General features: G+C 40.3%; 1 protein-coding gene across 4 annotated transcripts in view; it reads right to left on the reverse strand.

Annotated features, from left to right (window-relative positions):
• CLTCL1 (clathrin heavy chain like 1) overlaps positions 1-12563 on the reverse strand; it is a 90897-nt gene that overhangs the window by 22745 nt on the left and 55589 nt on the right. For all 4 annotated transcript variants that reach the window (XM_033097514.1, XM_033097516.1, XM_033097515.1 and 1 more), the window contains exons 18-20: positions 11204-11326; positions 8629-8774; positions 937-1120 (exon numbers count right to left, since the gene is read on the reverse strand). In XM_033097514.1, coding sequence (XP_032953405.1) covers positions 937-1120; positions 8629-8774; positions 11204-11326 — 453 coding nt within the window. The remainder of the gene's footprint in view (positions 1-936; positions 1121-8628; positions 8775-11203; positions 11327-12563) is intronic.

The following is a 12563-nucleotide window of genomic DNA, read 5'->3' on the forward strand; positions in this document are numbered from 1 at the left end:
TGTAGCTTTGTTTACGGTGGCCAAGACATGGAAACAACCAAAATGTCCTTCGATAGATGAATGGATAAAGAAGTTGTGGTATATATACACAATGGGCTACTATTCGGCGGTAAGAAAAGATGATATAGGAACATTTGTGACAACATGGATGGATCTTGAGAATATAATGCTAAGCAAAATAAGTCAGACAGAAAAAGCAGAGAACCCTATGATTTCACTGATATGTGGTATATAAACCAAAAACAACAAAAGAACAAGACAAACAAATGAGAAACAAAAACTCATACACACAGACAATAGTTTAGTGGTTGGTTACCAGAGAGTAAGGGGGGGGGGAGATGAGGGTAAAGGGGATCAAATATATGGTGGTGGAAGGAGAACTGACTCTGGGTGGTGAACACACAATGGGATTTATAGATGATGTAATACAGAATTGTACACCTGAAATCTATGTAATTTTACTAACAATTGTCACCCCACTAAATTAAAAAAAAAAGAAAAAGAAAAGACGGGCAGACTGGGAGGAAAGGGATGAGGATGAAGGAAAGAGTTCTTGGTGAGGTTGAAGGTAGGCAGAAGGGCTGGCCGGATTGCTGAGGAATTGAAACAGCATGGGGGGGTGCGTAGTGAAGGGTTAGAACAATCGTTATGTGTGAGAGCTTCTGAGAATCAAACACCTCAGGTCGGAGAGAGCGCCTTGTGTCAGGTACTCAAGTCCAGGAGGGTACTGGGGAATGACTGAGAAGTGGGGGGTTATGGCTAGACAAAAGGAGCACCAACAGAGAAGGAGCCATCAGGCTCGGAAGAGGGGTCACTGGTAAGGAGCAGAGAAGTGCAAGAATCTGAGCGATGCACCAACAAGCCTAGGCGGCGATGACAAGGACGCGGTGTGGCAGAGGGAGCGAGGGTCCAGCGTGACCGCACTCAGCAGCTCACCTGGATGGCTGAGGCGTTCACATCAAACTTGCGGAAGATGGCAAAGGCCTCCTCGTACAGCCCACTGCTGACGGCGATGCTTGCGATGTCAGGGGCGTCGTAGTTGTCCAGGCGGCTGATGTACTCCATGACCCGAGTGCGGTCTGCTTTGATGGCCGTCAGGATCAGCAGATTCTGGAGATTCCTGAGGAGAGGTGGCAGTCAGCACGGTGTCACAGAAAGAATGCACACAACACTCTTTGGCAGTTCGCCAGCCGCAGACCCCCAGTTTTAAAAAGTATTTAACAGACACACACACACACACACACACACACACACACACGACTAATAAGTAGATACAATAGAATATTTATGAAGTATATGGGATCTGAAGTCTTGGGAAGGCACCAGCTAAGAGAACCCGGGAGGCTGCTGTGGCTTCTCCAATAGCTGCCTTCTGCTCCCACTTCAGAAGTGCCTATTCTCCTGAACTGTGCCTGTATCATTTCTTTGTGGTTCTTTATAGTGTTACCACATATATTGTATCTCTAAGTAATATAAACAGTTTTGCACATTTTTGAACTTTTTTTTTTTTAATAAGTGAAGTGCATTTATCGGGAAGATAAATTCCAAATAATCACAAATAATTTCCTGTTTTTTAATAATATTAGATGCATTCGTACAAAATCTGTTTTCTTTTGGTCTATTAAAAAATGTGAGAAATAATCAATGTAATACACCATATTATAAATCTAAAAAAGAAAAACAACATGATCATCATGAATTGACAGAAAAAGCATCTGACAAAATCCAACACTCACTAAGGATAAAACTCTCAGCAAGCTAGAAACAGAAGGGAACTTCTTCAGTCCGACAAAGGACATCTACAAAAACCCCACAGCTAATATTGTACTTGATGGTGAGAGACTGGCTGATTCTTCTCAGGATCAGGAACAATACAAGGATGTCCACTCTCACCACTTCTATTCAACACTGTACTGAAGGTTCTAGTTGGGGCATATAGGCAAGAAAAATAAAAAGCATCTCGATCAGAAATAAAACCATTCCTACTTGCAGGCAACATGACTGACATAAAATTCCAAGGAATCTAAAAAATAAAATAAAAATCCTAGAACTAATAAGTTTAGCAAGGTTTCAGGATATAAGGTCAACAATAAAAATCAACTATATTTCTATATACTAGCAATGTATAATTGTAACCCCCCCAAACTTTACAATAGCTCCAAAATATGAAACGCTTAGGTACAAATTTAATAAACATGTACACAATCTATATGCTTAAACCTATAAAATGCTGGTGAGAAAAATCAGAGATCTAAATACATGGCGAGATGTATTGCATTCAAGGACTCAACATAGTAAAGACACCAATTCTCCCCAAATTGGTCTACAGATTTCATGCAATTCCAATCAAAATCCCAGGACATTTTCCTGTAGGTATAGACAAGCTCGTTCTAAATTTTGAACAAGAATAAAGTTGGAGGAATCCACACAACCTGGCCAACTGATTTTTGGCAAAGATGCAAAAGCAAATTCAATGGAAAAAGGATCCAAAAATACTGCTGGAATGAGTGTACATACATATGCAAAAAAATGAACTCCAACCTTAACTTCAACCTTATTGGATACTGGATCACAGATCTAAATGTAAAATGTACAACTATAAAACTTTTAGAAGGAAACATAGCAGAGAATTTTTGTGAACTGGGATTAGGCAAAGAGTTCTTAGAATTAACAAAAAAAAAACACAATCCACAAAAGTTTATAACTTGGACTTGATCAAAACGAAAAGTTTTGCTCTGTAAATGATATTGGTAGAATAGAAAGAGAAGTTACACATTGGGAAAAAAATATTTGCAAATCACATATCCAACAAAGGGCTTGTATCCAGAAAGCAGGGCTTGTTATCCAGAAAGTATAAAAAACTCTCAAAACTCAACAGTAAAAAAACCCAAATAATCCATTTGAAAAATAGGCAAAAGATTTGAAGACACATTTCACCAAAAAGGATATACGGACGGCAAATAAGGAAGAGAAAAGTTGTTTAACATTATTAGCCATTAGGGAAATACAAATGAAAGTCACTATGACACACCACTATATACTTATTAGAAAGGCTAAAATAAAAAAAAAATACTGGTAATACCAAGTGCTGGTGAAGATGCGGAGCAACTGGAATTCTCACACATTGCAGGTGGGAATGCAAAATGATACAGCCACTCTGGAAAACAACAGTTTGGCAGTTTCTTAAATAGTTAAACATACATGTATCCTATGAACCAGCTGGGTATGTTCAAACAAAAATCAGGACACAAATGTTTACAGCAGCTGTATTCATAATCACCCAAACTGAAAATAACCCAAACGTCCTTCCATGAGCGAATGAACAAACTGTGGTACATTCATACAATGGAACACTATTCAGCAATAAAAACAAGAACGAACTATTGACGCACACAACAACTTGGATGAATCTCAAAGGTATCATGCTGAGTGAAAGAAGCCAGCCTCAAAAGATTACTATGTGATTGCCTTTGCATGACATTCTTGAAAAGGCAAAACCAGAGCGATGGTGACTAGATGGGTGGTTGCCAGGGGTGCAGGGATGGGGGGTGTAACTGTAAAAGATAGCCGGCACAAGGGACTTTCACAGGGTGAGGGAACTGTGCTCTATCCTGACTGTGGTGGGTGTATGATCTGGACATGTGTTAAAATTTCTAGTAGTGTACATCCTCCCCCAAAAGGTTAATTTTACTGTATAATATTAAAAAGAAGAAAGAAAATACATTAAAAATTTAGGTCCTCAGATTCATCTATGCTGTTGTATAGTATTCCTTTCCACTGCATGATGGTACCACAGCCTATTTACTGATGGGTAGCTGGACTGCGCTCAGATCTTTGCTATTGGAAACCATGCTGCTTTGAGCATTCTTGCATATATCTCCTGATACATACGAGCCGAGTTTCTTAGGGTTCATAACCAAGAGTGGAAACTGCACCTTTGGGCACATACCACCTTCCAAGTGTAATGGGCATTCCCAGCAGGGCAAGTAAGAGGCCCAGTTGCTCGACATTTTCATCAATGCTGACGAGGGGAGCTAGATCCCTGCTGCTCTGTAGGAGGAAAGGGAGGGTGCACAGCAGCCACACTGTTTCTTTGAGGGCTGATGAGGCTGAATTCCTGCTTTAGATCCACTGGCTGCCTCTCCTCTCACTGAAGGACTGCTCAAGTGCTTTGCTGGGCTTTCTCTCAGCTTGTCTCAGTTTTTCGTTCATCGTGGTCTCCGTGCTAGTTTTTGTTGGTTATATAAATTGTAAATGTCATCCCATTTGTAGCTTTTCTCACCTTATGATAAAGTTCTTAAGTTTAACATAATCCTATTTATCCGCTTTTCACAAAAGTTTTATTTTTTCTTATCACTGGCTTAAGAGTTCATTAGGCCATAAATATACTCTTCTGAACATAAACTCTAAAAATATTATAGTTTTGCCTTTTACACTCACATCTTTACATAGTATGGGATAGGTGTCCAATTTCAAATTTTTCCAATATGGATAACTATTTGTCCTAACATCACTCATTGAAAAATCTATTGTTTCCATTTGTATAGGCGGCTCTGTCATAAATACATGTTTTACATATGTGTGTGTATTTTAGGGCTCTTTATTATAAACGGTCCATTTCTCTATTCCCCAAACCATCAAGTCTTAATTTAGTTTTACAATAATTCTAGATTAGAGTAAGTACCTTGTCATCTCAACACCCATTCTTACTTCTTGTATTAGGAGCATCTTGACTATTCTTGGTCTTTTATCCTTTTGATTTAAAATTTCCTTGTCAAGTTCCATAAGAAAACAAAGAGGGATTTTTATTGGTATTGTACTGAATTTGAGTGATGTGAGTAAAACCAATGTCTTTCAGTGTGATCTTCTGATCATTCATGAATTTATATCCAGCTGTTTACCATGGCTGAGTGAGTAGGAATGTAGAAGTTCACGCTTTTATTTATCTGTCTTCTGGTTTGCTTTTTCTTTAACAATCACGTCTACTTGTTGAATATATGTAAATTCATTCCAGCAAGCTTACAACGCACATTTACTGTCAACAGTTATACTTACTGTTTTATATACTTAAAATTATGTCTACTGTTATCTTTTTTATATATATTTTTAATATACTTATTAGGTTTTTAAAATCTAATTGTTCTATTAATTACTTGAAGAAGTCTGTTAAAGTCTCCCAACACAGTGAATTTTGAATTATGTCTCCTTGCAATTTTGTCAATTTTTGCTTTATTTATTTTGATGCTATATTATTAGGTGTATACAAATTCAGAATTATCTTCCTGGTGAACTGAACTTTTTATCATTATGTACCGGCCCTCTTTTCTTCAATAATGATTTTACCTTAATGTCTAATTTGTGATACTAATATATACCATATAAAAATATATAAAATATATCAATATAATACAAGCGCTTTTAGGTTTGGTATTTGTGTAATATTTTTTCATTCTTTTAAGTTATTATTTTTATGTTTTAGATGTGTTTTATAAACAGTATACTCTTGGTTTTGTTTCTCTACCATCTGAATATCTTTGTCTTTTAACTGGAATATATGATCCATTTACATTTAATGTAATTCTTGCTATATTTAGATTTACTTCTACCATCTTATTTTATACTTGCCATTTGTTCCTACCTTTTTTTATGTATCTTTCTTGGCCTTCTTTTGGGTTGGTAATTTTCTCATTCCGTCTTTATCCTCTACTAGTTTAGAAGTTTTATAGTCTGTTCTTTTAGTGGTTCCACTTGAAATTTTAACACAAATACTTAATCTATAAAAGACTAATTGTTAATCATTATCTTTACCTTCTTCCTAAACAAAAAAAAGGACCTTACGATACTACTACCTCCCAACTTTCACTCAGCTATTAATAATTTTAGTTCTTTGTCTTTCTAACACAAGATATTTTTTGTTTCATATAGCCGTTACTTTTTTTGTTCTTTACTCCTTGTTGTCCCCACATGGAATTGCTTTCCTTCTGCATAAAATAAGCCAGTTCAAATTCCCCTTAGTGAAGGCTTGTTATTGACAAACTCCCTCATTTAATCTGTATGAAAGCATCTTTATTTCATCTTATTCTTAATTTTACAAAACATATATAATTCTAACCTGACAGTTACTTATTATGAGCATTCTAAAGTCATTACACCATCCCATTATCCTTTGGCTTCAACTGAAGCTGTTAGAAATCTGCTGTCAATCTAATTCATATTCCTTTGTAGGTAAGCTTTCTTCTCTCTGGCTGGCTGCTTAAAAAATTTTTTTGATGTTCTGCAGTTTTGCTATAATGTGTGCAAAGGTGTTTTTTAAAAAATTAATCCTCCTTGGGATTTGTTGGGCTTCCTGAATTTGACAACTAGAATTTAATCACTTCTATGAAAATCTCTATCATTCTTCCTCCAAATAGTGTTTCTTATTCTCCACTCTCTCTGAGGCTCTGATTACATCTCCCCTTCAACCTGTACATCTATCTCTTAAATCCTTTTACATTTCCACCTGTCTTGGTTATGTTTCTGCAATTTTTTCACATCTATTTTTTAATTCACTTATTCTCTAATGCTGCTAAACCTATTTGGGGTTTATTTCAATTGTGTGTTTGTGTGTGTGTGTGTGTAACATATTTATCAAAGTTAATTTGGTACTTTAAAAATCAGCTTGACTTTTTTTTTGGTATTTACATTATATGTAATTTTATATTCTGTGCCTGATAATTCCAATACCTCTGATAATTCTAGTTTCTCTAGGCAGGTCTGACTAGACTCTTACTGCTAGCTCTTACTAATAATAGTGCTTTGTTTCCTTACGCATTTTGTTAATATTTTTACTATAAACTTATTATTTCTTGGAATGAAATCGGTCAGAATTCTTTGAAGTCTTGCTAGAAGGTAGGTTCTTCTCAAGACGATGTGTGTTTGTCTCTGACAGAGATCTGAAGGTACTACTCGATGGCAATAACTTTAAAATTAAATCACTCACTTGAGGATTTTTAATACTATGCCAGTTCACATGAATTTGTGCTAAAACTCATAAGAAGGTCAGCTTGTCAGGGCCAATATTGTCATCATAATCTAGCACCCGGTTCAAAAATCGCTTTTTTGATTTGTTTTGGCTGCTCTCTCAGCAGAGGGTTAGACAGTACTGGCATATTCTTAGTTTATCCTTGCACTGAGGAGGGATTTCTTCTAAACTTCACACCTGTCGTAGGCCCTTAGGTCTTGTCTCCTGCCCTCTGTGTCTTGTAGGGTGTTAGAAACACAGCCTGGGTTCAACAGGGTTTGGCATAAGTCAGATTGTGTCCTTCCTACTTCTCTGTTGTTTTTTTTTTTTAAAATCTCAGACTTCTTTATTTACTTGCTAGCTCATTGATTCATTTTAAAAGATCATTTGGAGCCATTGTGAGTGGCCGGCAGCCGGCGAGAGCTGCTGTGAGCGGCCGACCGATGACCAGCGACCTGACTGCCTCAGCCGGGGGAGCGCAAGGCTCATAACACCAGCATGGGCCAGAAGCTGTGTCCTACACAACTAGACTGAGAAACAATAGCTTGAACCGGAGTGTGTGGGGAGGGGTGAGGGGAGGGGGGCGGCGGGAGGGAGAGGTGGAAGACGGGGGAAAATTAAAGATCGTTTGTATATTTCATCCTACATTTTAAGTTTTTTTAGTGATAGGATCTGAACTTGAAGGTTCCCCCACACGTTTGAGAAGCAACAGTGTCCAAGGAGGCAGCACCACCTTTAAGTGTCTTTGTGGGAAGTACTAACAAGCTAATATCTATCAAAGGAGTTAGCCAGATAGAATATCCTAGCCACTTCAGGTAACTTAACTCTGGCATCCCATCATCAGAGTATGATTCCATTAAAATGTAATTTCACATTCCATCATTTACCATATAGCATTTCCAAGTTTCAAAACAAAAAAAAATGTACACACACTCCTTAACACAATACCACAGACCTCAAAAGACTTTCTGGCCTACAAAATAAATCTTATACTTAAATCTTTAGAGCAGGATTTACAATGTGAATACACTATAATCTGTTTGACACAGATTCTTTGACAATGATTTTAAAGTGGTGATAAATAGTAGGTGAGACCACATTAAAGCATGCTCTGTAACCTCCAAGATGGCAGTCCATGCTATTGCTTTTGCCCAGACTGTTCTTCCTACCCCAGATCATACTCATCATGCTTCTACATTATACCTCCAACAAGTCTTCCCTGATACATTCCCAGGTTTAGTTCTCTTGCCATTTGTTTCCAAGGTTTGTTCACCATGATTTCAACAGTTTAACATACTTGGGACAAGCTTGGCCTTAATAAATGTTAGCTCCCTCTTCTGAGCGTTGTGGTTAAAGAAGACCAGTGTGGGGCAGAGCAGAAGAGGAAGGATGGCTTACTGGAAAAAGCAGAATTTAAGTTGGGCTATAAGAGACAAGTAGGACATAAATAAGTGAGATATAGAAGGCAATAAAAAGACTGGCCATGTGTCCGGGGAGCAGCTGATGGTGAGGTTGGGGGGATGAGGTGAGACAAGATTGCAATGGAAAGTGAGTGTCAGGCAGATGTTTGAAACTGACCAAGTCAGAAGCTGCCTCCCACCCCCACCCCCTCCCCCCCATCCCCTCACCTGTGCTCACTGAAGACAGAGTTATCCAGAACAATCTTCTCCAGCAGCTCAATCAGTTCATTTGGCAGGTCAGCTGTCATGAAGGCCTTGACAGTGACTGAGACCTCTTCAGGATCCTGTGTTTCTGACAATGCTGTTTGTACCACCTGGTTTTAAAAAGCATTTGAAAGAACTTGGTTAGATAAAGTTAATTCAAGTCTGTATCATTGAAACTAAAAATAAAGGAAGGGCTCTTCCAAGACAGCCTGGACTAGACATGGAAAAAAATTGAAGATTCCTCAAGACAGAAAGGGAAGGGCATCTAAAGAGGTCAATTGCAGGGATTTCCCTGTTTGCTCTATCGTGACAATAATTTTTTCTCTCACATCAAAAGGGCTACAGACTCTTATTTCTGCCGCAATGACCACACTGTAAATTCACTCCAAAGCCAATAACACAGTGCACTAAACAGGTAGTTGAAATGCATTCATGCTTCCTTCTTTATTATTTTTTTAAGGCATGGTTCATAGCAAATATGGCCTCCGTTTTTCTAATGAAGATACCACAGGGGCCTCTGGCAGCCCCCCTGCTAGCTGCTGTGGCCCAGTCCACTTCCAGGGACCGAGTTGAATGCACTCAAACTCTGGAGCCCTCCAAACCATGCTCTGAGGGAAAGACCAACAAAAGACTGGCCACACTGCTCTTCATCCAGTTATGACATGGTATCTCAGCTACAGGGAAACTGATAAATTGGGTGTAAAGACATTTTTCCAGAGTACACTTCCCAAATAACAGAAGGCTAAACCAGTACCGCTCTCTTTGCACTTTGTACGAGGGCCCTTTGGTGACTTCAGACTCCATCATCTTTGTCAAGTTCCTGGTGCTTATCAAAGGGTGGCAATAGCAGTGCCTTAATAAGAAAGAACAGCCAGTCTGAGGAGGCCTGACATAGGTGATATGCACCTTTGGCCATGAACTTCCACCTTGTAATCGTGAGGGGCTTCAATGGAACTGAATCAATGTCAGCCCAGTTCACCTTGTAAGTGGCAACTGTGTACTGGGCACCATACGATACCTCTGAGTTGTTAAAAACAATCCCAACAGGCATGCAGAGGAGTTTGAGAAAAGAGGCTACCACAGTAGATAAGTAACCAAACAAGGGCATACTTTAGGGAAGGGAGAACTGACACAGCACACCAAGTCCATCCACAGTAGGAGATGAGTAAGCGTTATGACATCTATCTAATTGTCAGTTCTTGAAAACCTTAGAGCACTTTAAATACACACTGGTTGTTTTAAGGGCAAAAATAAACTTCCACCATCTATTTGAGTTGACACAGGATGCCCAACCTAAGGTTACCTCAGGGAACTGGTTCCTCTAAGTAAATTTTCCATAATGAGTTCCTAGTCCAGACCTAAAAGCAGTCTGCCAATACCATCATGCACCCCCTCTAATCAGAGGGGCACTGCAGGAGGTGGCTATGAATATTCAGACACAGCAGACTTAATGACAGGACCAGTGGCTCCACACAGACACAGGGAGAACAGGAGGCACCTGCTGGCTTTAGTTAAGCACAGTGTTAAATCTGCTCTTCTCAGTGATAATGAGATGTGATTTACAAAACATACCAGGAGGCTGGACCAAACCTGGAGAACTGTCTGTTGTCTGTGAACTTGGACTAATCCCTAGTGAAATTCGAAAGACTCTGTCCCAGGCCCAGGTTTGGATGAAAGGTATTAAATCCTTAGGTAAGTCTGAGAGATGAGTATATGATAAAGATTCAAAATAACATGGGATTCTATACAGCTAAACATCCCAAAATAAAGATGACTATGAAAAAATAATGGTACAGGCACGAGGAAGAGTGGAGAAAACAGGAAGGTGAAATGCAGTAGAGACACAGGTGAAATACAACCCTTGAGTTGAAACAAATGCAGCCAGCGGGGTGGCAATGCACACAAAGGAGGCGGGTGCTGAAGCCCACTTGCTGGACCAGGGTCTTGTTCCCACACTGGTCTCAGCCTACTCCTAAACTGTGTGTCCAGCAGCCTAGGGCTTGGTGCAGAGGACGACGAAGGCACCATCTGTTACTGTCTGAAAGGCTGCAGGAAGCCTGCTGAGTGGCCGAGGCTGTACCTAGGAAGGATCCCTGGTCCTAGCACTGTGCCCCAGCTCCAAGGAGGCACTGCATAGTCACAACAGGGCATGGGTTTCTCGACAAAGGGAAGTCCAGCCAAGATAACCTTGAGAGCCACTTAACTTCTGTCAGTGGGGACTGAGCTGGAAAAAAAATTAAGGATCCAGCATGCAGCATGCCGTCAAATATTCCTCTTACTGGGCCTGAACATCCTGGCATTAGATATCAGGGCCAACTCTGTGCCCTCAACCAATAAATAACTCCAAGTGAGCTCACCCTTGAGCGTCAAAACCATTTTTAGGCAAACTGCTTCTGGAGGGGGAAGAGTAGTGAAGGGTCACACAATCATCTGTTCAGGCATCTGAAGATGTTCTTGACATAATAATTAAACCAGTCACTGGAGCTGAGTAGAGGGCAAAATGCAGGTGTGTGCCAGTGTGCACGTTCCTGTGCCTCACCTGGTCAATCAGCTGTCTCCTGGATGGGTTGGTCTCTTCAAGGACGTGAGCCCAGAGCTCTGGGTCCTTCCTGTGCACCAGGTAGCGAGCCTCGCTTTTGAACAGAGAATTCTCATCGCAAACCTGAAATGAGCAACTTGTGTAATACAAGCAGCCAACCAATGGAAGGTACTTGGGGGACCCACGCCCGTCAGTTCCCTCTGTCCCTTCCACTTCACTGGTGTGAGCCATAGCCCAAGTGAGACACAGTGCTTTGAGTGGGACGAGCAGCACCCCAAAGCGTTGACAATGTACTCCTCAGCGCACCAAATTAGCTCAAAATGCCCATTTTTCAGTTTGCAGCAACTTACAGTGGATGCGCCACAACTGCTTTCCACATCAACTTAACTGTCACTTTAAAGCAGCACTGCCCCCAGAACTTTCTGAGACAATGAAATGTTCTACATCTGTGCTGTCTGATATGCCCACCACTAGCCATCTGATATGCCCACCACTAGCCACAGGAGGCTACTGAGCATTTGAAATACAGTGTATGAAGGAGGAACTAAGTTTTTAATTTTAATTTAAATGTAAATTCTAACATGTAGCTAGCTCTAAACCATCTCTAAAGTGTCATTAGAATAGCCTAGAACTGGTATAAAAATAGCATATGTGCTGCAACATTTCAAGGCCTATAAACATTAAAATATGCTTTCAGTGAGCTTGAGATCCTTTTCTGAATGCTATAATACATCTCTAAAAAACCAACTGTCCACGAAGAACATTCCCATTTGTGAGGCACTTGCTAAGGCCTGGTGGGAATCAGATTTGTTGAGTCTGATGCCAGGCACGAGGCTGAGTGATGCGTGTGTGTCTGCGAATGCAGGCGGCTCACATGTGTGTTGCAGGAGCAGGCTGTCCTGGCACCAAGCACACTGGCACCCTGCCCTGAAATCTCATCACAGCTTTCCTGCCAGAGCAGACCTTCCTTAGTGAGTGTGTCTTGCCTATCTGAACTCTGTCTTACTAATAAGAGGTGATGTCTATCTTATATCACCTTGTAGGACAGATGAGTACAAAGATCTCCAAGACGTCCCTGAACTGTGCTTTAATAAAAAGGTGGTCAATTCAGCCAAAAGTGGCTTATGGTATCAAACTAAGTCAAGTCCCAGCTTCACAGAAACTGGCTTCCCAGAGACTGTTGGGCGAGGGGCTATGTTCACCTGGCCTGTCACTTCCATGGTCAGGGTCCAAAGCTAGAGAAGGATGAGACACTGTGACTTGCTTTTGATCTCCAGCTCTGCACACTTCACACCCTTATAGATTCCTTCCCCAGTTGTTGAGTTTCCACCACATTGTCAAATGCTCTGAGGTGCTGGAG

The sequence above is a fragment of the Rhinolophus ferrumequinum genome, chromosome 25, assembly GCF_004115265.2.
Source record: "Rhinolophus ferrumequinum isolate MPI-CBG mRhiFer1 chromosome 25, mRhiFer1_v1.p, whole genome shotgun sequence".
Lineage (NCBI taxonomy): Eukaryota > Metazoa > Chordata > Mammalia > Chiroptera > Rhinolophidae > Rhinolophus > Rhinolophus ferrumequinum.